A 27982-nucleotide genomic window follows, 5' to 3' on the forward strand; every position below is an offset into this window, starting at 1 on the left:
ACTAAGTATGCCAAGCCCTTAGAGAAGCAGAAGAAGAACAAACATATCCAACAGTAGAAAGACACGGCAAATAAAAAAATAAACGTTATCGTCGCGTAGAAAGTTTGAATTTCGCGCCCTTTTCTACTGGCAAACTTGTTAGACTACCAAATATTTACATACTTAATTGAGAAAAGAGAATATGCTTGTGCTAGCAAACCCTAATGGATGAGCGAATGTTTGGTGAGCAGCTAACACGGGCAGAGTTCACCCGCGCCCGTTATCACACCACCTCCTTATCCAGAGCAGTCAGTGGCCTAGCCGACTCCCCGATACATAAACGTCTCTTCATTATTCCTCAAGTTTACACATAAACTTGCGGATTCAAGAAATTTATTCTTCAATAAGTATTACGACCCATTATGGAATCAGTTAAAATATTCAAGTTCTATAATTTGTACAAGTCGTGATTAATCATTTCCGTACTAAATACACCATTATTGTTTAAAATTTTCTTATAAAAATAATGGGCTACGGGTTTTCTCGAAGGCAGTGGGTGACGATTGCCGTTATTTCAATAGCAGACTTTTGTAATGCAATATGTGTAGCGCTGCAGGCGCCGTTCTACCCTCAAGAGGTCAGTATGTGCATGTCAATAGTTTTAGGGCATGTGTCTTCACGCGCAGTCCCCTCCAGACTTTATCATTGACTGTGAAACGTCTCGTCAATCAATTAAACTAATTGAGTGCGATACCTAATTGTGATAGTGGCAATACATTGTGATTGTGACTGAAATATTCGACGCTTCGTGTCACTAACGTAAGATCAAATAATTTTAGTTATGTCATTGTGCATGTTAAGTGTTATTGTATCCATTTATTTCCTTTAAGAATATTTTATCTCAATTATTCATTATTTTTATTATTTATGACTGATTACTATAAACTGAAGTGTGTTCTATTAATTTGCACAGTGCAACGCGTAGCGAATAATTTTGTATGTAATCTATAAAATTGTTATATAGGTTTTATACTGACAAATATTTATTTGGAAAATCAGTAAAGTTACCACAGTAGGTAAGTATGTAAAGTGATTCTGTTTGTTAGACCCCGAGTGTAGTTAGGCATACCTACTATGTAATTTAGAATCCAAGATTATATAAGAAGAGATAAAAAAATAAAATACTGAGAAAAATACAAAGAAACTGACATACATATATGTATACCTAATACCTATGGATCAACGTTTGTACTACAATCCCTACTCTTATTCTGATTTAACTTTTAATTGTAAGAAATAAGTGGAAGATGTGTCATGCTCATGAAACTTAAGTTCAATATTACACCGACAAATAAATTGAGATCTTGGTAAGTGGGAGCCTAGTTCAAAATCACTTGTGATGGTGTTACAGTTCAGGTCTTGGGTAGTTTTTACGTTCAGGATATTTAGTATATTATACTATTTGTCTGATATAGAAAAAAGTTATCACTTTAACGGCAAAGAGAGGTTTTACTATCGTAAGCGTAATGTTGCCTGTCAGTTTTTAGCTATCTGAATATACTGTCTCGACTTTGACCTTAAACTGGGTTCCATTTACTATTTAGGGAACTACGACGTCAGTCACCACACCACACGATCGATAGATTCTCTACGAAATACTTGAAACTCCTGCCCATGATCAGTCCATTCTGTAACGATTAGCCACAATAGCAATTTCCCACCGTGCAGGCGTTATCGCTTCAAAATATCTCGAGGTTTTTGTTGTTAACCTTGGTGGACATTTATTGTTCTTTAACGGCTCAGCCACGACATTGGTCTAAGCGCGACAGCGGCGAGCGGCGGCCATACATTGAAGCGAGACACAGCGATGGGACTTTTCATTTGCACGTATGGCTGCCGCTCGCCGCTGCCGCGCTTAGACCAATGTCGTGGCTGGGCCGTAATGGCGAGTTAAGTTTCAAAACAGGGACTCCTTTTATCTATTTTTGTTTTCTAGACCTACAAGTAGACATTACACAATAAGCAACCGTAGGTACTATCTTCTGACCTCACGGTTCTAATGACACGCCATAAATAAATAAGTAGACAATATGGTTATATGTAGGCAATACGGTTATGTGCAGGCCGAGAAGAAGCAATGTTCGGCGACGGAGTACGGCCTGGTGTTCGGCGTGTTCGAGCTGGTGGTGTTCCTGGTGAGCCCGCTGTACGGCGCGCACCTCAACCGCCTCGGGCCCAAGCTGCTCTTCAACGGCGGCATCCTCACCACCGGCGCCTGCGCCATCCTCTTCGGGTAACTAGAGTACATGTTGTGTGCAGACCGGGAAGCACCCACCGTCTGCGTTCCAGCGCTAATTTATCGCTTGCTATTCCTCCTCATAAATCCCGTGGTTACAAGTCGTTCGTGGTGCGTGCGGTTAAACTATGGAATGAGCTGCCTACTTCGATCAGGCAAGCACAGTCGGTTGCATCGCTCAAGTCGCGCCAATACGCAAGAGCGATAGAGATAGATATCTACTAGCGTTTCGTTTAGTGAGCGTTTCGTGATCGTTTGTGGCATTCGGCTACGCACCCAGATTGCTAATCTAAGTTGTGTTGTCTCATTATCTCAATGTCGATTTATTTAAATTTTCAATTGTTCTTTTCCCATTTTTAGTGTAATTTATGTAATATTTGTTTATTCCCGTAAATTGTGTGTGTATTTATTTAATTATTTGTCTTTCTGGTACCTTGTTGTACATGTTGCTGTATTTGTCACCCTCATCACTTTTTATCCTCTCGTTCACTCAAAGGTTAACTGGAAAAAATCCCTCAAAGGGATAAGGTCGCCTTTGTACTGTTCTTTACTGTAATTACTGTGTTTTTTGTTATTAATTGTACAATAAAGAGTTTACTACTACTACAATACAAAAGAGGAACGAAAACGGCCGCTTCTTCATAAAAACGTACCTAGTCCCTGGATAGTGACGTTATGGACACCGACCTGTATTCGGTTATGTTAGCTATTGTTACACTTTATTCGAATTTTAGATTATTGTACTTTATATTGTAGTAATGTTATTATCCAGAGAGTTAAATGAATGAGACTAGGTACGTTTGTATGAAAAGGTGATTTCACGCGGCCTTTTGCCTTAAAAAGGTCCTCTGCCTTCTAAGAGCACGCGTTTTTGTAATTAAATTTATACATTTTAAGTATAGACCAGGACACCAGATAATGTCAACAAACAAAACAAGTCCATCTGACAACTAATTACTATCATATCATGCGACATTTATTAAATGCTGCTCGTTTGCCTCCTATCCCTTTAAAAAAAAAAAAAACGAGTCGTTGGATAAAGTAAATATTTTCATCAGTACATAAATATTTCTAATCGACGGAATTCTTGTACCTATGTAGGTAAATAAAACAATTACTTATCTCGTGTCCTTTTGGTGACGTCCAGTCTGATGTCCTCAGGCATATCGGAAACGGGATAGGTGCTGTTTATTTATTTTCCCCTCACTAGCTCGGAAGCACGTGTTTTGTCCTTTAATACCAGGGTAAAAACGCATTTTATCCACTAGTGGGTAAAGTAATTTGACCTTGAATAAAGTCAAATTAACTGCTTTAAAATTGATAAAAGTAGGTGAATCTAGTAATAAAGATGATTTACCACCTGTGGAACTACTGGAAGCAGTGATAAACGCATTTTTTGCGTTGTAGTTTCTTCGCTATAGTGAGGGGAAAAGTTTTGTGTTACACTCGGGTGCAAATGTATTTTACTTCTCGTGTGTTAAAAAACTCGCAAGTTCAGGATTCTATTCTCGAACCACTCGCTTTGCTCGTGATTCAACTATAGAATCCTTTCACATACTCGTTTTTCAATTCCACACTCGGCGTTAAAATACAACTTTGCCCCCTCGTATAACAAATAAAATAACTATTATCGTATGGCATTATATTTACATGTCACTGCATTATACAATTGAAAATTAAACCTAGAAGTCTTAAAATAATCCATGGCTTTCCCATTTAAGCTTTTGAACTCTTCAAAGCTGCCCTTGAATTTGGTGTTAGGGCATTCCAGCACCATATGGCGGATTGTCTGCTTTGGTATGCCACATTCGCATGCTGCCGACTCGCACCATCCCCATTTATTCCTCAGTGAACCCGAAAGATTTTGACAGTGTAAAGAGAGAGATTATAAAGTCCTTCTAACAGTGATTTATATTGTGTTTATTGATACTATTAACTTAGTGCATTTATATTATTGTTACACGTTTTTGATGGCGATAACGTCACTTCCAATAGTGGCCTAACTCAAAATACCCTTACAAGTAAAAAAAATAATGTGACAGACGGACAGAGCGGCACCATTGGGTTTCTTTTGTACCTTTTTGGTACGGAACCCTAATAATAATTTTAATTTGTAGAGTCTAACAATGTTTATAACTATGTATTCCAAATTTCAAATCGATAGCATAAGTAGCTCTTGTTAGCTCTCGAGATATTTAGTAATGTGACAGACAGACAAACGGACAGAGTCGCACCATAAGGGTTCTTTTTGTACCTTTATGGTACGGAACCCTAAAAAGGAAAAAATAACTCTTTGTAAAAAGTAGGTTTTAAGGAAAAAAGGTTTATTAAGTATTTGGTAATTGAACACCAACCAAGCCCAATCCAAACGAAAACTCGAGGTTTGCTAACGTAATTTTGAATAAAATTGCAATGGCATGTGTTCAAATTAACAATAATATGTTAACAACCCTCACGCGATCGCATAAGCCACATTTTATAATAAATTATGACATTTCAGAATGTTATAATAATGATTCAATTTAATTTTAATATAATTATATTTTTATTAATGTAGTATTGTTTGACATATATTTTTTTTATTATATTATTTATTGACTTTTGTTTCAGAAAATTTTCCACTTTTTAAATTTTGGATTGTACCCTAATTATAATTTAATTTTTAATTGTCATAGATTACTAATTAATATTATACTTTTGACATGTAATCTTTTTAATTTTATGAATATGAATAATCTCGGGTGTTAGGGCTAGAAGGAACGAACCAAGGCACACGTCTTCTTGAATGGCACGTTATTGAAGGGCGCCGTTGTTGGCAGGATGCTGGACAAGGTGGAGGGGCACGGCGCGTTCATCACGCTGAGCTTCGTGATCCGCATGGTGGAGGCCATGGGCAACGCAGCCTTCCTCACCGCCTCCTTCGCCATCATCGCCAAGGAGTTCCCCAATAACGTCGCTATCATGTTTGTATGTCCTGCTGAACTTTAATAAATTACCTAAGTATCATTCAGCTAAGCATGCGGCGGGGCGGGCGAGCGTGCATACTATCTATGCACGCTATTGTAATATGCCTACTTGAAATAAATATTTCGTTATATTTCGTTATATTTCGTTATATTTCGTTATATTTCGTACATGCGCGGATCCAGGGGGGGGGTCATGACCCCCCCTGGAGCCTAGGTTGGCCATACAAATAGACCACGTGACCCCCCCCCCCCCCCCCCCCCCCCCCCCCGGGGCCTGGGCCTTTACCACGTGACCCCCCCCCCCCCCCGGGGCCTGGGACTTTACCACGTGACCCCCCCTGGGCACGAAGCTGGATCCGCGCTTGTCTATGCAGACCATCTCCAGGAAATTAGAAATCGTCTTTTTACAAACTGAACTACAACACTACAAATGAAGAAAACTTGGATTAAACACCTTTTTTTTATTGTTATTCAAATACAATGACAAACTTATATCTAACATATAGTCCCACAAAACTCTGGAACAGAACGAGTTTGTCTGTGGGATCAACAGTCTCTCAATTACATAAACTTAATTAAATTAACTTAAAGAAAAGTCGTTGAACTTAGTTTTGCATCTCGCTGGGAATTAATTTGTCAAAAATTATAATTTGACTGTCCTACTATTCATCAATTAAGTAGCTACAAGTCGTAATATCATCCGGGCGCGGCCGCACACATCGGGACTCGGGAGTCAGCGAATACTTACAATACGAGTAATAATCGCCAATTCGCCATCACGAATATTTTTGCTGAATCCCCATGTGTACGGTTGCAGCATTACCTACGTCAAAAACTATAAGTCATGTTCACTTGGTTATCGCCGGTATAGGCTAACGCTAACGTTTTTAACTTTTATATAATAAGTACGTAATTACGTTACTTTTGACGTTAATGGCACATATTATGTTGAATTAGGATATTTTCAATAAATGAAGTAAAAACATAACATAAATATTATAAATACCTACCTACTACATAATACGTTAATGCGCTGCGAATATACTCGTACTTATGTTGTATCACAGAATATATAATAGTACAAGTACAGAAGGCCCACTGCTTTGATGTTCAAGAAATGCCGCCTTTTGAATGCCTACAAAATTCTAACAAAGAAACGAGCCGCACGTGCGCAGCGTCGGACGATAGGGTTGCCTATGAATTAAAACGATTTAATACTCAGATAAAATGCAATTATATTCAAGTCTTGGGTACTTTCTAGGTATATACATGTACAGTATTTATATATTATTGTTGAAATCCCAACATCACAAGCCTTATTGAACTTTTCCGTGGGACTTATAAGCAATAGTAGATCTGTGTAATACTGTCCTATTTTATTCATGATGTTTATTTAACTAAGCATTATAAGCCATTCACTTTAAAAGAAGCTTAAAAAAACTCGCGACGTAAAGTAACAATAGAAAGTGGGAACGTTAGTTCCGTGAAAACGCGCCGCGCGCCACCCCTGATTAGGCCGCGAACTCGCGGCCGCCAGCATGTACTTTGTAGCGCGGCCATAGAATCGCGGAGTGAGCCGCCCCTGTCTATACTACTGTAATGTTTGACGTTATCACGTCAAACCACAGAATATATAATAGTACAAGTACAGAAGGCCCACTGCTTTGATGTTCACGAAATGCCGCCTATTGAATGCCTACAAAATTCTAACAAAGAAACGAGCCGCACGTGCGCAGCGTCGGACGATAGGGTTGCCTATGAATTAAAACGATTTAATACTCAGATAAAATGCAATTATATTCAAGTCTTGGGTACTTTCTAGGTATATACATGTACAGTATTTATATATTATTGTTGAAATCCCAACATCACAAGCCTTATTGAACTTTTCCGTGGGACTTAAGCAATAGTAGATCTGTGTAATACTGTCCTATTTTATTCATGATGTTTATTTAACTAAGCATTATAAGCCATTCACTTTAAAAGAAGCTTAAAAAAACTCGCGACGTAAAATAACAATAGAAAGTGGGAACGTGAGTTCCGTGAAAACGCGCCGCGCGCCACCCCTGATTAGGCCGCGAACTCGCGGCCGCCAGCATGTACTTTGTAGCGCGGCGATAGAATCGCGGAGTGAGCCGCCCCTGGTTGTATGTTGATTTTCGATCGTTATTATATTGGAACGATAGACAAAGGTTTCGATATACATACACAATATTTACTTTTCAACCTAGTTTTTTATACAATTACATATAATTATAATATAACAATACGTAGGTAATCCGTAATCCATAATTAATGTTAGGTTAGGTTAGTTAAATGGGAAAGTGTGTGTGTCTGTTAGTTTGTCCGTCTTTCACGGCAAAACGGAGCGACGAATTGACGAAGTTTTTTAAGTGTAGATAGCTGAAGGGATGGAGAGTGACACAGGCTACTTATTGTCTCTTCCTAATGCGAGCGAAGTCGCGGGAAAAAGCTAGTATTATATACCTAATTAAGTCATGGATGTTTTCTATGTATATAAGTATGTATTTATCTATTTAAGTATGTATATCGTCGCTTAGCACCCATAGTACAAGCTTTGCTTAGTTTGGGGCTAAGTGGATCTGTGTAAGATGTCCCCAATATTTATTTATTTATTTTGTTTTATTAAGTTAAGTATCTGCCCTAAAAAAACCAATCCAAACATTTTACGTTTCGCCTCTCCCAGTACCTAATCTTAAATAAATGATTACTAGAACGTAATTACGTAGTTGCTACACAAAATCAAGTTAATTATTTATTAGCTCAGCTCAGTTAATCAGTTTTGGCAAAGGTCAATATAATCTCTGCTCTGCGCTCTGCGTCTCACTTGGGCCTTTGCAGCCGTGCGACGGACGTTTCAGTGAGACAATTGATAGCACTGTTTATCTTATTGTAACCTCGTTAATTAATCACAGCTTAGATACCAGTCAGTACATTGCCAGCACCGAACACGATAATAATGTGTATTGCGTATAAATGAACACTCGCTACAGTGTGATTGCTACGAGTATGCGCGTATATGATAATAGCTTCACGTGGCGCGCCTCTTGCTAGCTCTGCCGTATCTACGAGTGATAAAATTATGTAGGTATTACTGTGATGGATCCAGACAAAAAATTAAAACACCGAAATTAGATACAGCGTACCAAAGTAATGACAATACCTAAAATAAAGACCAGTTTATTTAAAAAGAAAAGAAACCTTATTACTTAAGTTAAGTATCGGATCACATCGGAACTACTTATTTATTTATTTATTGTTATTATTAGTTACAGTATAGGACTTATAATTAAAACATATCCCTGCAAAACTGCATCTACAGTTTGTCTGCAAGTATGAGTCTCTATTTAGCAGATATGTAGATTAAACTACTTATGTATGTACTTATAATTTAAACAATATTAATTACATATTTAAACACTTAAATGACATTTACACGTTTGTAACTGTCATTTAAGTGTTTGCAAGAGGTACAGTTTTAATGCGTTTTTAAATTTTTTCTTATTTGGCTCATGCCTAATATTCTCGGGCAGACTATTTAAAAAGTACGGAATTCTTTTCTTTAAAGTTCTATCACCAAAATAGTTACTAACCCGAGGGACTTCAAATTTCCTCGCTGTTACTGTCCTTGTATTATGCTTATGATCTAATAGTATTGAGATATGTTCTCCATTGTCATGGTTGTTAAGTGCTAGAAGGAATTTATGTTTTAAGCTAACAGGTAGTATTTTGCAAATTTTAAACAGTTTAGAATAGTCACCTTTACAATAATAATAATTAATATATAATACTTAACATCCTGAGCTGCGGGTCCACACTATGATAGAACATTTGAGTCCAGAACAGCATTATTACTCTTGCATGAACTTTTTGGCAGTTTTTGGAAGATGGTTATCACTTCCAAATACTTTTTTTTTGTAATAAACTTACGTGTTCACTTCAAAAACAGCACGTGACATGCAATTAGGGCCATATTTGTTCAAACCCCCCCATCCCTGGGAAATTCAGGGCCAGAATTTAGCTTTGCGATTGTCAAAAAACATGATCACTGATTTTCTTTCCATGATACTTCACTACGCTACGCTAGATTAAGTAACGTTAATTTTGTAATGGCCTGAAAATAAAGAGTTTCGGTTACGATAGTTGGGGGTCCAACAGCTCGTAACCCAATACCCAATCGCAACCTGTAAACCCAGTGGTGATTCGATTGTAACGGTTGCAGGCGTCGTTGGAGACGTTCTTCGGGCTGGGCCTGATCGTGGGCCCGGCGCTGGGCGGCGCGCTGTACGCGCTGGGCGGGTACACACTGCCGTTCGCCGTGCTGGGCTCGGCGCTCTTCTGCGCCGCCATCATGAGCTGCGTGGCGCTGCCCCGCACCAACGACGACGAGGACCTGCGCCCGGCCGGACGTAACTATACCTCATAATATTCACCTTTCTGGAGCTTTCCAAAACGGACGTTTCATGTTGATGCATCTTTAATGTAGATAAAATCGAAAAATCATGTCGAAAAAAGCCCGTTTTTCGTTGTCCAAGTTTTTATCTGAAATTATTTCATAATGTAGGTAGTACATTTTTTGGGAATACAAGAGCGCCACAGCCGCCAATTTGACACTTTCAGTCTCATAGTAATTAAAGGGTTGAAAGATAACAAACTTGATAATGGAAGAAAACTATCGTTAACGCTCTGTGGGGAACTAGGTACACGCAATTGTCAGAGCGTGAACGATTGTACTCTTGGCTACAGACCCTGAGGATACTAAATATACTTATATGAAAATTAGTGTCAGTTTCGATTATCATCTTATTCGGTTTGTTTATGTGCAGCCAGCATCTTCACGCTGCTGCGGGTGCCGGGCGTGCTGCTGGCGGCCACGAGCATCATGTGCACCAGCATGAGTATCGGCTTCCTGCAGGCCACGCTCGAGCCGCACCTGCGGCAGGTGAGTGCGCCTGCGTCCCCGTGCCCTACTGTCTCCTCGGGTTTTTGATACAATACGAACTTTTGATCCTGCACGGTTAGCACATGCAGCATGCAGCCACGAGACAGGACTACACGTCCTTATGTTATTAATACTATTAGAGATTACCTTTTTCTCGTTCCCTTTAGGAAATCGAGGGAAGATCACGTATGGCCTTTTTCGCGTAATATCATGGGTGGACTAGATGGTATCTATACCATGTAAATCCCAAAAATTGTCACTGCTTTGAGGATGGTAGTACATTGGATTAATACGAGATATGTCGTGACTAAACCAAAAATAAAATCCATCCCTGTGCTTATTTACTTATTTATAGCGGCATCAAGTTCCACAGGTCAAAACCACTGTATTACACAGTAGACCTTATTACACCAGTGTGCAATGGTGGGAAAAGGATCTAATCCGGCCCGCCACCGGTCCTTCAAAATCCTGTGTGATAAGGCCAACACCGTTTTTCATGTAAATCTGGCCCGCCTGAAAATTTCGTTCAATTTTTTTGCCCGCAATAATAGTTATTTGTTATACAAGGGGGCAAAGTTGTATTTTAACGCCGAGTGTGGAATTGAAAAACGAGCAAGTGAAAGGATTCTATAGTTGAACCACGAGCGAAGCGAGTGGTTCGAGAATAGAATCCTGAACTTGCGAGTTTTTTAACACACGAGAAGTAAAATACATTTGCACCCGAGTGTAACACAAAACTTTTCCCATCACTACAGCGAGGAAACAACAACGCAGAAAATGCGTTTATCACTGCTTCCAGTACTTCCACAGGTGGTAAATCATCTTTATTACTAGATTCACCTACTTTTATCAATTTTAAACCAGTTAATTTGACTTTATTCAAGGTCAAATTACTTTACCCACTAGTGGATAAAATGCGTTTTTACCCGCTGGTATTAAAGGACAAAACACGTGTTTCCGAGCTAGTGAGGGGAAAAAGAAGTTAGCCCACCACTGTTACAGGAATGTTGTGTATGATGTTCCCAGTTCAGCTTCTCGCCCATGATCCTGGGGCTGATGTTCGTGATCAACGGCGGCGTGTACGCGGTGTCGGCGCCGGCGTGGGGCTGGCTGTGCGACCGGCCCGCGGTCAAGCCCAAGTACATCACAGTGCTGGGCTGCGCCTTCATCGCCGCTGCCTTCCTGCTCATCGGCCCTGCACCCTTCATTTATGATCAGACGTAAATATACCGTCTTTACTGAAAACTCCCACGTTGGAAGTTGGCTTTGTTAAGTGTGTGTTCCTCCCGTACTTACTATTATTTATTTTGTTGTATATTATTCTCTAAATATGTATTAAACATAAACTAAACCTTAATCTAAAAATAAATACCTAAGTAAACTAAAAATATTAAAAACTAAGAAACTTCTTTAGGCATGGTGCCGTAGACACTGGCAGCATTTCCTCGTTGTATCGCAAGGCTTATTCTTTGGGCGAGGAAGCTGCCAGCAGCCCTACGGTCACCGCTGACCTCTGTCAGTTTTTTAGACATTTCCTTAAATAAATTTAAGGCGTTCGGACCCCACGGGCCAAGGGTCTCAACGCCAAATGGTACGAAATGGTATTCGGCGCCAAGACCCCTGTATTTTACTTTCTTTAACTTTTCGGCCGCTTCAGCCGCTGCGCCGACCTTAACAAATGTTCCGTGGAGATGAGACGGGGCTAGGGTGTCTACACATGTGGCGTCCCACACCAGTACCCGTCCCAGCTTCCACGGAATTAGTGTCATTCCGTCCGGTCTCTTACCAATATGTATTTAATTTTATTTTTCAGGTTGCTCTGGGTAACAGTGCTAGGCTTAGTGCTACACGGATTAGGCATGGGCAGTCAGCTAGTAGCTTCCTTCGCAGACGCGCTCGGTACTGCTATGTAAGTATTTCGATCTAGGTATTAAATAATGCAACAACCTGTTCATTTTATAAAGAGACTTGTCAATAGTTTATAAACATAATATAAACTCTATTAAGACTAAATTAATAGATTTATATTGACGTTTCACCTCTCTACTGATGAATTGTAACTACCTATAAACGATCTTGGCATTCCGTTCATACATGATATAGGTGGAAATAGTTTAGATCTGACTTTTACACCTGCAACTTGTATCAAACGTCTGTTAAATAAATAAGGAATATGTCTGTAAATTGCAGAGCGAGTGGGCTGCCTAATTCTATAGAGACGTATGGACTGGTTTCCGGTATGTGGACGTCCACCTTCGCGCTGGGAGCGTTCATCGGGCCCACGGTCTCCGGTCTTCTGTTTGATTCCATAGGCTTCAAAAGTTCTACGATGTTTATTTTCATATTGAATCTGGTAGTGGTAAGTATATTGATTTATTTTTACTTGCTGCAACTGCTCAACTGCCCTCTTAGACAAACTAGCCATTCCAATAACAACAGCATCGAGGAATGAACTATTGTAGTTAACTATCGCACTCACTAATTAATAGTGCGATATGGACGGCCTGATGTTTTATCATTTATCGCGCGACCATGCTTGCCTGCCTGGTCACTCTTTTTTACTTGCCATAGAGTGTACACTTTTGAGTACAACGAACTGCTCAAGAGGCAGGAACCACGTTATCTAGCCAAGTTTCATGTTAATTTAATATTGGTTAAAAAGAGTTGATTGACGTAATACTGTATAAAAGTGGTCGGTCCCTTCCAGATGTTGATGGTGGTGGTGTACCTGTGGACGTCGGACCGCGCGTCGAAGCTGGACGTGTCGGTGTCGGCCGGCGACCTGCTACAGATCGACGGCACGCTGGACGGCAGCGTGCTCATCGGCGACGAGTACCCCACCGCCACGCAACGCGCCAAGAGGTTATACAACACGTATATTCTCGACACAACTAATGGACTATTCGATGTCATTGCCAAGCAACTTTTTGCCCATTTTGAAGTTGTTCTGTCTATAAATTGGCGTATCGCTTCAGCGTTCCTAATAAGGACCGCCAGTTTATTTATTTAACTCTAGGCGAGGTAAAGATTCCAATAAAAAATCATACAATTTCAACGCGAAATTCTCGTTTGATGCGCCTTGGTGGAACGTAACAAAGCGATTGGCTGATGAGATTGCTCGCATATTTAGACTACGTTCGGCTCGCATTTATATACTTTGTTTTTGTAATGCTGCGTTTTCACTTAGTTTTCTGAACAGTTCTTAGGAAGCATTTTTCGTTCGAGAACCGATAAAGGTATGGAAGTCAACTGTTTTCATCTGCGCACGAATGCTCGCTCAGACTCAGAACTCTAATAATTGAAAACGCAGCTTTACTGAAACTGTTGTGGTGTGGCACCATTTGTGCGCGTATGTTAGGCCAGTTGTATATCAACATATAAGTCAATGAATGTTTCCTACTTGTAGCCACCGGCGCGGCATCAGCGTGGAGCAGTCGCGGCCGCCGGCCATGAACAGCCTGATCGCGTGCTCCAGCTACAAGAACCGGCGCTCGCCGTGGAGCCAGCGCACGCCGCGCTACCGCCCCTCCTACGGCAGCCTGGACGCGCGCTTCCGAGGCGCAATGTCCGTCGTGTAAACCCTCACATTCTTGCCAACTGACAATTTAAAAAACCAATCGTAAATTGTCAGTAGAGAAACAAATATGTGTTCAAAGGCGTACTTATCTTCTAAGTGTAAGGCGTGAGTGCACGCTCATATTGGGCATGCAGCGGGGCGAGCTTGCGGCGTGCATGTAAAACAATTGAAGGGTACTCATACAAGGGTATGCACGCTCGCCCGCCCCGCCGAGCGCTCCGCACGAGCGTCCACTAAGGCCTTACACTAACGGCTCAGCCACGACATTGGTCTAAGCGCGACAGCGGCGAGCGTCGGCTATACATTGAAGCGAGACACAGCGATGGGACTTTTCATTCGCACGTATGGCTGCCGCTCACCGCTGTCGCGCTTAGACCAATGTCGTGGCTGGGCCGTAAGGCTGATTTATACGGCGCGTGAGCTTGACTGCTTTTTAGTTAAATTGCGGACTACTTGAGCTTACATTAATGTAGCCGACCGATCAAATAATGCAACGTGATGTAACTCGCATGCGAGTTGTCGCATCGTCTAATCGAGCCCTAACTTTTAAGCAGCTGAAAGATAAAATAAATAATAGTTAAACTACAGTTTGTTGTTTTTGGCAATACCTACAATTTCAGTCATTTTAAAAAGTAGGAAAAGGAAAATATAATGTAATGTTGCGTTCACAAGTGTCACCCCATGTCTTTCTATTTTTTGTTTTGCATTTGCTGTTAAAGTTTAAATCATCTTGGCTACCGCAACTAATCTAAGGACTGGCCCCATTTAACTAAGTCAGATATACTTCAGAAATTTAGGAAGATCTGTCAGCTCTGGGCTCTTGCTCCGTGTACCGAAAAACATAGCAAGATTCGATTAAACCGAAATACCTAATTATTTAATGTTAGGCCATAACGTAACGCCATCTGCTACGAGAGTGGAAAATTATTTTTATATTGCGGGCACTGAACCAGCTGACTCGAAGGTTGCTTGGCTATTGATCTACCGTTGTACTTCTCAACACAAAATCCAGATGGCGCTGTCACACGGTGCGCTGTATCGTGTGCACGCTCAGCCAATAGATACGGGAAAGCACCTCATCTCACGACGCTCTAGCCTAGTCGGTCGGTAGTCTCGGTACTGAGCATAGTGAGTTAGTGACCCTGCCTGCTAAGCCGATGGTCGTGGGTTCGAATCCGGATAAGGGCATTTATTTGTGCGATGAATAAATATATTTGTTCATGAGTCAAGATTGTTTTCTAAGTACCTACATAGGTACCTAAGTATTTATTTCAGTACATAATTATGTATACTGTCGTCTAGGACCCACCGACCCATAGTGTAAGCTTTACTTAGTTTTGGCTTAGGCTAATCTGTGTAAGGTATCCCCCAATATTTATTTTATTTAACTGCACGCCATCAACAATTTCTACGCGCAGTTCCCAGGCAATCACGATATTATCACAATCACGTAAAATTAAATGTTAGATAGTGAGCGCTTTGTGCATAAGCAAAACTGTCCCTTTACTGCCAGAATGCTAGCTCATGCCTAAAATTGAATCGAATGCATAATAAAGGCGTTCAACAGACAAATGGTTCCTAACCAATGACTACAGATCTCTAGGGTGAAATGGATGTTTAAAGTTAATTAATTCTTTCGTAAATAAAATGTGTATATGTTTCCAGAAATAGTTGAGAAAACTGATTGTAAAACCAAATGTTGAATACCTACTACAGTTTTTAAAATCATAAAAACTTTTAGTATTCTGACCTGTAGGTATATATTGCACTGTATCTGTTCCAAATTAAATTACACACCTTTGTTGGGACATGAAGAAGTACTTACCTACTTTATTCATAAAATGCACAGGGTGTTTTAAAAGGTTACATTCCGCAAGCGTTTAAGAAAGGTCAGAGGCGGAGCCTGACTACGGAGACGCGCAACCTTTGACGTAGATCTATAAACTTATAATACACCTACTTCGAAGCTAATAAAAGGCAAAGCTACAAGAGTAACCTGTTTTCTGAGTATTCATAATTTTAATATTTTATCTCCTACAAGTTTACATCCTTCCACAATAACCTTACCTCTATTATCTTTCTTACCTTCTAACTGTCGGAACTTACTAGGTCTACTAGTAAAGTATTGCATTTAGGTATATCACTTGTTTTTTTGCGCTGAAGTTATGTACCCAAGTACCTAATTGATTTGAATCAAACACACATGACATTTTACTTTTCTAATATGATGAGGAATACGCTGTTAAAATTATTCGGTAAGCTCATGTTACACCGTGTATAATAAAAGATATCATTTCTGTAGAAATTAAATTAAGGGAGGGTGGGAACAAAACTAACACCCCAGGTAGCATTTATACGTCTTTATGACGTCCGTTTACGGTACTGCTCGACGTAAGAGACGTCATTTCTTGACGTCGGGGGGTCCCAGCAGATGACGTCAATTTGTCACAGCCTCAAGACGTCAGTTTACAGACCTAAGAGAGACGTCATATACCGACTTCATGGGGACGTCACTGGGACGTACATTAGGGCAGCCACTGACGTTGGAGTGACGTCATATACTAAGTTCATGAGGACGTTACACGGACGTACATATTAAGGCAGCCATGACGTTGGAGTGACGTCATATACTGACTTCATAGGGACGTTACTGACGTTGGAGAGACGTCATATACTAAGTTCATGAGGACGTTACACGGACGTACATATTAAGGCAGCCAAGACGTTGGAGTGACGTCATATACTGACTTCATAGGAACGTTACTAGGCCGTACATATTAGGGCAGCCACTGACGTTGGAGAGACGTCATATACTAAGTTCATGAGGACGTTACACGGACGTACATATTAAGGCAGCCAAGACGTTGGAGTGACGTCATATACTGACTTCATAGGGACGTTACTAGGCCGTACATATTAGGGCAGCCACTGACGTTGGAGAGACGTCATATACTAAGTTCATGAGGACGTTACACGGACGTACATATTAAGGCAGCCAAGACGTTGGAGTGACGTCATATACTGACTTCATAGGGACGTTACTAGGCCGTACATATTAGGGCAGCCACTGACGTTGGAGAGACGTCATATACTAAGTTCATGAGGACGTTACACGGACGTACATATTAGGGCAGCCACTGACGTCGGAGTGACGTCATATACTGAATTCATAGGGACGTTACTGGGCCGAAAATATTAGGGCGGCCGCTTTTTAACCTTTTGAACACCAGACGACGAAGAAATATGCCGTTGCCCTGATGTCACGCTATCGCATTTTTTGTTGAGCGCAATTGAACTTTGCGGAATCCCCGTAGGTGTCTATTACATTAACAAAGCTGACGTCCTTAGCCGTCGTTGGCGTCCACAGCACGATTTTCCGACGTAAGTCATAACCGTCTTTGGCGGTCAAAAGGTTAAGTAAGTTATGTTAAGAGCAAAAATGTGATTTGTTTTGGATACTAAATAAAACCAATGACTTTTTAAATTTGTTTTTATTACACTGTAAAAACCGAATTTACTCATACAAAGTACACAACATATGTTTAAACATAAACTAATTACTAACTACGAAAAAATCTGCCTAAATTACTGACTTTTGTGTGTATTAAGAACCTAGCTCTTGTCGGTAGCTTTTAAAAGTACATTGGGCCTGGATGTCTGTAGGATGTCTATTAATTATATTTGTCCTCTTAAGAGAACATTTAAGTACTTACTCGTAATCATATTTTTAATTTTTATTCAGTGTTAACAGACATGTATTAACCTCGAAAGTCCTGCGCTTTTGTAACACCTGTACTGTAGTCATATTTACCGGTTGTACTATACCAAGTACGAACCACGAATAGTGCATCAGACCGAGACAAATAGATGTCGTTATTACAGATTTATTTAATGTGAAGTCTTGTTGTCTTTGGGTGAATCAACTTTTTCTTGCTTTTTGCAAGAATTGCCCATACTTATTATTAGCTCTACTTTTGTGAGTTTTAACCTGGCCATCGTGAATAAAGATCCTTATTTTTATTTTACATTAAGGGAATAATAAAAAAAAACATTTACAATTAAATCTATATGTGACTCAGTGGAAGAGACACTTTTTTCATACAAAAGTGAGGGACAGCAATGTCCACTGGGTCACTGCTATATAATATATAGCAGTATAAACTAATTACACTAAATACAAATTAAATTTTCTGACCACATGTAGTCGAAGTATGCGTAATTTTGCTGGCAAAGAAAAGTTGATTCACCCCTTTATATTTTTAGTAGACCGGCCAGCGAAAGAAATCTTCTAAGAATCGATTTTCGCTCATGTTGTTTCGGATATGGTGAATATGATATCGATGTATTCAGTGTAATGCCCTGAACACAAATATATAAGATGACAAGCGCGAAAGTGGTGGGAGTAGTTGCTGTGACGTCATAAATTCGGCAGTAACTGTGGATTGTACAATTTTTAAACGTATTCTAATAATTTGTTAGACCAAGTATTGAAAATGTTACAGTATGTCATATATTTGTGATCTACTCAAAGACCTTTCATTGGGGGCCCCACATGTTATGTTTAAAAGAAAAAAGTTTGTACTGTCGACTTTAGTCACAGCAACTACCCCAACCACTTTCGCGCTTGTCATCTCATATATTTGTGTTCAGGGCATTATACTGAATACCTCGATACTATATTCATCCATATCCGAGACGACATGAGCGAAAATCAATTTTTAGTGAGCGTCAGGACCCCTGGACCACTACAGATATTTGATGTTTAGTACATACTAAAATTTAGTACCTATTTGATACTATTTGGTACCTGAGTACATATATTTGGTACCTCCAGTGATATCGAAAAATCGAGCGAATAAAGTGGCCAGACATTCTGACGTCAGGATGTCTGGACCATTTTTGGTTTTACATAGTTCTAGACAACACTACTAATTGATATCTTAGTCAATATTTACTACCTATTTGGTACCTGTCAATATATTTTTTTCAAATTTTTTTGGCGTACCAGAAAAAAGTTATGATGGAATTTAAAGTTGAAAACTAGTGTAATTACACTAATTACTTTTATATTTCGTTCGACTATATTAATGCCACTAGTCAGTAGAGATGATGTGCGAGTGCCTAAAAATAAATTCCTATTTAAGTTGACGCGCAGGAGGGCAGGCGGATTTGCCTCTATTCTTTTGACTGGCGCTACATACTTCAACGGCACGGCCGGGCTCACAACTTTAAATTCCGTCATAACTTTTTCTGATACGCCAAAAAATTTGAAAAAAATATATTGACAGGTACCAAATAGGTAGTAAATATTGACTAAGATATCAATTAGTAGTGTTGTCTAGAACTATGTAAACCAAAAATGGTCCAGACATCCTGACGTCAGAATGTCTAAATAGTATCAAATAGGTCCAAGGTACCAAATAGTATCAAATAGGTACTAAATTTTAGTATGTACTAAACATCAAATATCTGTAGTGGTCCAGGGGTCCTAACGCTCACGATTTTTAGAAGACTTTTCTTTCGCTGACTGGTCTCCTAAAAATATAAAGACAACAAGACTTCACATCAAAAAAATCTGTAATAACGACATCTATTTGTCTCGGTCTGATGCACTATTCGTGGTTCGTACTTGGTATAGTACAACCGGCAGATATGACTTCAGTACAGGTGTTGCAAAAGCACAGGACTTTCGAGGTTAATACATGTCTGTTAAAACTGAATAAAGATAAAAATATGATTACGAGTAAGTACTTAAATGTTCTCCTAAGAGGACAAATATAATTAATAGACATCATCTAATTTAAAAAGAAGCTTAGGAAATATATTGGAACGGAACGCATTTTGTCAGTTTGATTTGATTGAAGTAACGAAGTCAAGTCATTCAAGTGACGCTGTTTACCCTCCTTTTTCGTTTGGCGCCTGTTGTGTCGTACGCGTCCTCCGTGATTGTGCTCTATGTGATTAATAATAACACCTATTCGTTTCATCGAAAACATGTACTCACATCATGTACATTATGTGGTATTTGATATTGAGTGGCCCAATGTTTTAACTCTGTTTTGAAATCATCTTCTTTTATAGACTTAACAGAATCTGAATCAGATAGTAAATGCTCATTATCACTAGTAATGATATGATTATCGTGAGAAATGTCATGTTCTATCAATAAACCGGAATTATTTCTAGATAGTCCGAGTTCTTAACCAGATGTACAGTCCGGTCTGGCAGAAAGCATGAAACTTGGCATGTATATAGCTTATAGGTTTATAAGAAAATATGGAAGTAGAAACACGCTGAGGTGTCAATGTTTCCCCTCTTTCCCCCAACTTTTGTATCCCTGATTTCAGTTTTTTAATATTTCCATGAAAACCGTGAAAGCTATCATCACGATGTCTAGGAGAAGTATATTCTTCATAAAATTCTCTACAATATTGTCTATGGAAGTATAAAGCTAGAACTTATAATTTTCAAACTATGCTCATTTTCCCCTAACGATATTTCTCTTTGGTGACCTGAACGATAAGTAAGACTAGCGACTTTGCTCTTTTACCTGTGGCGATGTTGCTTCACAAAATTGTTCTTTGGGTCAAACTGATCCGGTTTTGCTCAATAGTTAAGAAATCGCACGTCACTACCCCCCACAAAGACAAGGGGAAAGGGCCGGTTTCCTCGGTGAAAACTATGCATTACATCTTTTTGCTCTTAGCGACTAGGGCAAATCGTATATCATTTTCGTGTAATATAGGGACGAGTTAATCATTTCTGAAAAAATCGTTGCACCTTTTCATACAAAAATAACGATTTTATAGCAAAATAATGAATTTCGATGTATTTCAATAAGTATGGAAGTTATGGCATTTACAGTTACAATGCGGTAATTATCAACAAATAAAACATAGGACAGATTAGCCAATAACCCAGTTCTGATGATGGAATCGTGGAGAGGTCGAGGGAACTCCTCAAATATTAAAGGCATAAGATATAGTGATTTTTGTGTTTCTATAAGAACAGCATGCATTTACGTTGAGAACATTGACAAATCGTTATTTTTGTATGATAAGGTGCAACGATTTTTTTCAGAAATGATTAACTCGTCCTTATATTACACGAAAATGATATACGATTTGCCCTAGTCACTAAGAGCAAAAAGATGTAATGCATAGTTTTCACCGAGGATTACGGCCCTTTCCCCTTGTCTTTGTGGGGGTAGTGACGTGCGATTTCATGACTATTGAGCAAAATCGGATCAGTTTGACCCAAGGAACAATTTTGTGAAGCAACATCGCCACAGGTAAAAGAGCAAAGTCGCTAGTCTTGCTTATCGTTCAGGGCACCAAAGAGAAATATCGTTAGGGGAAAATGAGCATAGTTTGAAAATTATAAGTTCTAGCTTTATACTTCCAAAGACAATATTGTGGAGAATTTTATGAAGAATATACTTCTCCTAGACATCGTGATGATAGCTTTCACGGTTTTCATGGAAATATTAAAAAACTGAAATCAGGGATACAAAAGTTGGGGGAAAGAGGGAAACATTGACACCTCGGCGTGTTTCTACTTCCATATTTTCTTATAAACCTATAAGCTATATACATGCCAAGTTTCATGCTTTCTGCCAGCAGGGACTGTACTCTCATACTTATTAGCCGTTAAGAACTCGGACTAAGAACCTTGGAATACAATTTCAGATTGAGAATTATTATATGAAGTACATGGCAAATTAACTAAGGAAGAGGATGCACTTACAGTTGTAGTACTCTTTTTTAAATTTGAAATTACATTTAACTGTGCTTCTTTGGCTCTTCTCAATAATTGACGTTGGCCAACTATGGCTTTTCTCGAATATTTTATTTTCTCTGCCATGTTTATTGTTGTTTATTAATCTTCTTCAATCTTTCGGGGGCATGTTTTAGCCAAATTTTAATGGAATCTTCTACGTCTTTAGCTGTAGACCCAGATGTAGTGGTGACAACTCCTTCTATAAAGATAAAGATATAATACATTTGTTAATGTTATAACATTACTACTGAATGGCAACCTAATAATTCAAATCAAGGATCCGGCAGACCCCGCCGACAGTGGCGAGGCGAGTTTGACTCCTTTCTAAAAGTACGGCCAGAGACTGCTCAAGATAGGGAACAATGGAAAAAGTGGGACGGGTCCTTTGCCCAGCAGTGGGACACTATAGGCTCGCAATAAAAAAAAATATAACTATTTATGCAAACTAATAAGTTTTTACTTCATCTCCAGATTCTCCAGCATACAGATTGCTTTTTTTACAACTAACCATATTGTACGAGGTAATTAGGTAGGTCATATTGAACAACTTTTTCTATGGGACGTGGACCAACCCCAAAATCCTAAAAAATTTACCACAAGTTATGAAACAGCCAACTTACCCACGATACAATCTCGCAGGCGCAGTTGGCAGAAAGGCTTTTTGTTCGATCTCTTTCCATAAAAGTTGTACTGTTGAGCCAGCTGGTCAGTGAAACAAAATTTCATTAGCCGAGACACTGCTCGCAATATCCCTGCCTCCAATAGTTCTCATGTATGAATCCTGTAACAAACAAAATAATGTATAATTGAAAAATAGCAAATAAAAATTATTGTTGGTCAGACTAATTTAGTACATACATACATATAATCACGCCTGTTTCCCAGAGGGGTAGGCAGATATCACGGATTTCCATTTACTACGATCCTGACAAACCACTAATTGAGTGAAGATTATAGCAATATGTGAAATACATTTTTTAGCCGAGTTTAGACGTGCAAGTTATAAGAGATGCAGATATTTGCCAGTTTTGCCACCCACTCTTACCTATAGTTGCATCTCAAAACTTGCAGCAATAACTTGCTGGTCTAAACTCAGCTTTACAAATGTTGTATTACTACTAAATAAATAAATAAATTGCACCCTCTTTTTCAAGATGTTCCTTCCTTCTTCCTATGAATGTAATAAGCTGTCTGAATGAGATAGCTTTGAAGCTACAAGGCCGCCTATTGGTGCAAATATTCTCCATTTATCTTTTTTCTGTAAATCTTATTATATGGTATTCAATAAAGAGTTATTGTAGGTATTGTAACTTACCAAATTGTCATAATTTTCTTTTTTCTCTATTAATAATTCAGTTGTAGTTAATTCATCGGCATTTTGAATTGGGAATTTGAATTCCGGTTTTAGGCTACCTTTCGATGTGCCTGCATGTTTTAACAGACTTATTATTTGATCATTTTGAGTTTTGATACATGTCAACATTACAGCACTTTTGTTTGGTATCCTAAAAAATAAATATAAAATAAAAACAGTGTAAGTGCAAAGTGGTCAAATATATCGGAACAAGACTTGAGAGCGTGTACATTGGCCGCTGCGATATAGATACATGTTATGCCGACTGTACACACTCGCCGAGACAATAGTAGGGGAAATTAGCTAAAATTACGGCATAATTAATGGAAGGTTTTTTTTAATTGAAATATGTACGTTATAGACCGAAATTATTTTTCATCAACCCTCCCCACTCCTCCCTCCTCTGCGTCACCCCTCTACCCTTCCTTAAAGTGCCGAAAATGCGGTTTTTCTCGATTTCTGACAAAACTGTTGAAGATACAGAAAAAGCGCGTAGGAACGAAGTAATCCTTAATAAATTTACTACAAATCATTCATTAACACTTTGGTTCTAGCATTTATAGTTTACGCGTGATCCGTCACGAAAGTTGGTCCTTTGCTGCAATTTTCTTTAGTAAATGTTAAGTTTTCGCCCAAAATGCATACGAAATCGTCGAAATTTGTTTGATATAACTAAAATATTGTAACTCATGACTAAAATAAAATTAAGGGGAAAAAATCACTACCATGGGTGGAATTTCCAATATTTCTTGGAATTCCAGTAACTATTTAAGACGTAATATTTTCACGGTAGTAGTCGCTAGGAGTACCATTGATCTATATAGTATATCTATGACTGGGGATGAGCTTTTGGTAGCTGTTGGTAGAGCCCTGGAGTATCAATCCAGTAGCCGTGAGTTCAAGTCCCACCCATGGTAGTGATTTTCCCCCTGAAATTCATTTTCAGTTTATAATATTTTAGTAATATTAAACAGATTTCGTAAGCAATTTGGAAGAAAACTTAACATTCACTGAAGAAAATTGCAGCAAAGGACCAACTTTCGTGATGGATCACGCGAAACCTATAAGTGCTAGAACCAAAGTGTCAATAAACGATTTGTAGTAAATTTATCAAGGATTACTTTCTTCCTACACGCTTTTTCTGTATCTACAACGGTTTTGTCAGAAATCGTGAAAAACCGCATTTTCGGCTATTTAAGGGGGTGAAGAGGGGTGACGCGGATGGGGAGGGTTGATGAAAAATAACTTCGGCCTGTAATGTACATATCCCAATCAAAAAAAAATCTTCCATTAATTATGCCAACATTTTCATACATAACTTTCCAGAAGCAACGGACTACAACGCGAGATGGGCACGCCATTTCAGTCATCAATTCTAATATTATAAATGCGAAAGGAACTCAGTCTATCTGTTAGCATTTGACGGCCTCCTAGCCTACGCCTAGTTGGTAGTGCAACTGCTTACATAGCAGGAGATTCTGGGGTCGAACCCCGGTAAGGGCATATATTTGTGCGTTTATCACAGATATTTGTTCTTGAGTAATAGATGTTTCTATGTATACAGTATACCATTGGACAAAGCCTTAAATCCACATAGGGTTATTTCTCAGAAGTGCTCTAACGCCATTATTTTTTAATTCATAAAAAGATTTTTCCAATAACTGACACAACAACAATAATCATACTGTATTAGTAGTTATTTGTTATACAAGGGGGCAAAGTTGTATTTTAATGCCGAGTGTGGAATTGGAAAACGAGCAAGTGAAAGGATTCTATAGTTGAACCACGAGCGAAGCGAGTGGTTCGAGAATTGAACTTGCGAGTTTTTTAAAACACGAGTCAACCTATAAAGGTTCCTAGTTGACTACGGAACCCTAAAAAGTACTACATCATAGTCATCCTGTCACTGCAATGTCACAGTTTCGTTTTCTTTCAACCCCTTATTTGCCAAGAGTGGCACTGCAGCTTTAGTAGTTTCATGTGTTCTGCCTACCCCTTTATGGGATACAGGCGTGATTGTATGTATGTATGTATGTATGTATCATAGTCATATATAGTATATTACCTACCTGTTAATCCCTGAACTCTCGATGGCGTTGCTGCTGGCTTGTCGCTGCCGATATTCGACGGTTGTTCATATCGGCACCGGGGACTAACTTGGCGTGCAAAGGGAGTTAAAACCGTCCGTCGCCGTCTTCTGCCAAATCTGACAACATACAAATATAATAAGTTTTTGGCAAAAAAATATATTTTTGGTACAAGCTCTTATCGCTGCATGACTGCACTTTTCTTACGACAGACAACTGATACTCATCGAGACAATTCTAAGAAAAACCATTTTATGACGCTATGATCCTTGGAATTTACATACAGGTCGACCTAATATAAAAGCTTGTTACTATAAAAATAAAAGCGGAAATTTTTTAGTACCTACCTATTAATAAATAAAGATGAATCCAACAAAAAGTCATCCTTGCTGTTTACAGCAGCCTAGCAGGGAACACAGTAATGAACACCACACACACACATACATGATGATGAAAGTTAAAGCGCCGCATGGGTTAAAATATATAAACATGGATATCTTACCTTGCAGTCTGTTGTCACTGTTTGTCAAGATGGGAAGCTCATCTGCTACAGTCAGTAATGAGAGGGTTCCTGTTGGCAAAAAACATTTAATTTAATATGAATTATATTTACACCCCCAGGTTAGCAATTTATTTAAACTCTAAAGTTGGCCTTAGTATGTAATACATTATAATTTATAATTAGTATAATTACAGGGTTTGACAAAAATGACTATTCACTTGTAAGCCGTTAATCAGGTATTTTGCGTGCCTGAAGAATCTATTTTATTATAGGTCAAAGGTTACCTTGCCCAATTACCTTTTTAAATGTTATGCATTTTTATGAAGCCCTACCCAAATCTAAACTTTACCAGGTAAGAGTATAATATGTGTTTATCTATTATTTATTAATTATAATTTACTTACTTTCTGCTATTGAAGCGGTTTCTTGGGCAATGTTTGGCTGAGCTTGACGACTATCTGCACAAAACATAACATATAATTTTTGAAATTAGGTACTTCGGAATTACATCATTAATATCAACTAAATTACTACATATTCATAACAGCACGGGAAGCATGGTCGCGCGATAGACGATAAAATAGCAGGCCGTCCCTATCACACTATTTGTAAGTGCGATAGGGACGGCCTGATATTTTATCGTCTATCGCGCGACCATGCTTCCCGTGCAGGTGTTTTGAATATAAAACCCACCTCCATAATCTCCTTCATTGTCAGCAGCTTGAAGTGGTTGTTTATTTCTTTTTCACTGTTCATCTTCGTCACTGCTGCTAGAAACATATCTTTTTTGCATTTTACGTTTAAGACTTGGTTCTGTTTCGGCTTCAGTCTGTAAGTCTGATGTATCCTCAACCAGTTTCAGTATTTTTTTTGCTTTCTCTAGGTCATCTTTAGGTACATGCAAATAAAAAAATACACACAATATGCAAAAATAATAAATTAACACAAAATAATGCATCCCCTAGTAAACAAGGTTATTAAGTAAACATATAGGATGGACTTGCATTAGTAGGAATAATCTGAAATTGTACGGTCAACCAATTTAATTAGTAGGTCACTTTGAATCTTTGCAGGATTCTTTAAAATGGAAACAGCTTTTACAACTTTTATGGAAGAAGCTTTTACACAGAAGGGGTCTACAGAAGAAAATCAATAATGATTAAAAAACAAATAATCGAAAAGGAAAATCTTTTATGTAGAATAATAAAACTTAAATAAATAAATATTATACGTTAGAATAGCTAGCTCAGTCTATTACTAAAAACAAACACAAATACCTAACTTTAGAGCATATGGGTGAGTCAGTGATTCTGGTACTAGAAGACCGGGTAAAGGGTAAATTTATTAATTAAAAAATGATAATTTATGTTGGGCTCCTTTTAAAAATACTAAAACGAGGCACGCCTTGGCCGAGGCAGACCTTGACCTTGGTGACATGTAACAGAATTTAGGGGAGGTGGAAGCTGCAGCTACAGGAATGGAAGCTCTTCCATCCCAGTCGCCACAGCCTCCTGTCCACCGGTTCAGGCTCGGGAAGCATCAGCTCCGCGCTACCTTTGAACGTAACCTCCAAATCGAAGAACCCTGAAATAGGTTTTAAAAGAAACAATGACCCTGAGGCTTTTACCAACCCTTGGCGAGGGTTAAAATCATGGGCGTACAAATGTGAAACATACCCAACGCAGAAAAGAAGCCGGCTTGTAGTTCCGTGCATTCATGTCAATGGAAGGGGTCCTCAAGTCATTTTATGAAAATAATGTCTGAAAATAATGGACACAAGAATTAGCACTGAACGTATTACAACAAATTTTATTCGAAGATGGGAGAAAATACTTACGATTATACGAAATAGGTACTCGCGATTTCAAATTAGCATGGCTCGATCACTGGCCCTTAAAGAATTTCTCTCTATTCAATATGGCAGCCTCGTGGACCTTCGCCAATGACAAGTGTATTACATAGATATAAAAAAACACCGATGTGTGCATGGATTAGGCCTTCAAGTTGCACTGGAGGATAGCTGGAGCAGCAGTACAAAGCATGATGGCGGCCGGGACCACGAACTGCCGAGTGATGTCCGTAGAATTTGATATTCGCATCTCCTTGGCGTAAACCACTGGTTGTTCACTAATGATACGGTTCCGCCGTCTTTTTCAGTAAATTTTATCACCGAGTACATGTTTTCGCTTTTCCATGAAACGAATAGGTGTTATTATTAATCACATAGAGCACAATCACGGAGGACGCGTACGACACAACAGGCGCCAAACGAAAAAGGAGGGAAAAACAGTGTCACTTGAAGTGACATTTCGTTACTTCCAGGGAGAGTAGAGATAAGGAGGAAAGTCTGTCGAAGTAGAACAGTCGCAAAAATGACCGGCTGAGGCATTGTAATTGCAGTTATAAATCTCTCCGCTTGGAGCGCATGTCTCGCTCAATGATCAGCGATGTGAGATGACATTAGACGTTCTTTTCTATA

General features: G+C 39.0%; 1 protein-coding gene and 2 long non-coding RNA genes across 5 annotated transcripts; 1 reads left to right on the plus strand and 2 right to left on the minus strand.

The window, feature by feature from the left end:
* The first annotated feature begins 282 nt into the window (after positions 1 to 282).
* Positions 283 to 14368, plus strand: LOC125241577 (MFS-type transporter SLC18B1-like). Its single transcript, XM_048150125.1, has 10 exons — positions 283 to 616; positions 2103 to 2272; positions 5095 to 5242; positions 9485 to 9671; positions 10089 to 10204; positions 11231 to 11424; positions 12018 to 12113; positions 12395 to 12563; positions 12912 to 13066; positions 13611 to 14368. The coding sequence occupies exons 1-10, from the start codon at positions 506 to 508 to the stop codon at positions 13780 to 13782; spliced, it is 1518 nt and encodes a 505-aa protein (XP_048006082.1). The 5' UTR covers positions 283 to 505; the 3' UTR covers positions 13783 to 14368.
* A 6952-nt stretch (positions 14369 to 21320) lies between these two features.
* On the minus strand, positions 21321 to 25077 carry LOC125241826. Of its 2 annotated transcripts, XR_007178770.1 has the most exons (4): positions 24984 to 25019; positions 22876 to 23065; positions 22181 to 22341; positions 21321 to 21759 (listed from the first exon to the last, which is right to left on the minus strand). It is a non-coding gene; the product is annotated as an uncharacterized LOC125241826 (long non-coding RNA). The 2 variants fall into 2 exon arrangements; XR_007178771.1 differs by lacking the exon at positions 22876 to 23065 and having other exon boundaries at positions 24984 to 25077.
* Positions 25078 to 25092: 15 nt separating this feature from the next.
* Positions 25093 to 27969, minus strand: LOC125241827. 2 transcript variants are annotated; one of them, XR_007178772.1, is made up of 6 exons: positions 27341 to 27969; positions 27180 to 27263; positions 26197 to 26391; positions 25908 to 25961; positions 25504 to 25572; positions 25093 to 25120 (listed from the first exon to the last, which is right to left on the minus strand). It is a non-coding gene; the product is annotated as an uncharacterized LOC125241827 (long non-coding RNA). The 2 variants fall into 2 exon arrangements; XR_007178773.1 differs by having other exon boundaries at positions 25094 to 25120; positions 26924 to 27263.
* Positions 27970 to 27982: the final 13 nt, after the last annotated feature.

The sequence above is a fragment of the Leguminivora glycinivorella genome, chromosome Z (assembly GCF_023078275.1).
Source record: "Leguminivora glycinivorella isolate SPB_JAAS2020 chromosome Z, LegGlyc_1.1, whole genome shotgun sequence".
Lineage (NCBI taxonomy): Eukaryota > Metazoa > Arthropoda > Insecta > Lepidoptera > Tortricidae > Leguminivora > Leguminivora glycinivorella.

What these genes read in the sequence shown, in the direction of transcription:
- LOC125241577 (XM_048150125.1), top strand. Translation starts at nt 506, where the DNA reads ATGGGCTACGGGTTTTCTCGAAGGCAGTGGGTGACGATTGCCGTTATT. An exon ending in GACGCGCTCGGTACTGCTAT is followed by an intron (nt 12,114 to 12,394) that starts GTAAGTATTTCG and finishes TGTAAATTGCAG; the next exon opens with AGCGAGTGGGCTGCCTAATT. An exon ending in TCATATTGAATCTGGTAGTG is followed by an intron (nt 12,564 to 12,911) that starts GTAAGTATATTG and finishes GGTCCCTTCCAG; the next exon opens with ATGTTGATGGTGGTGGTGTA.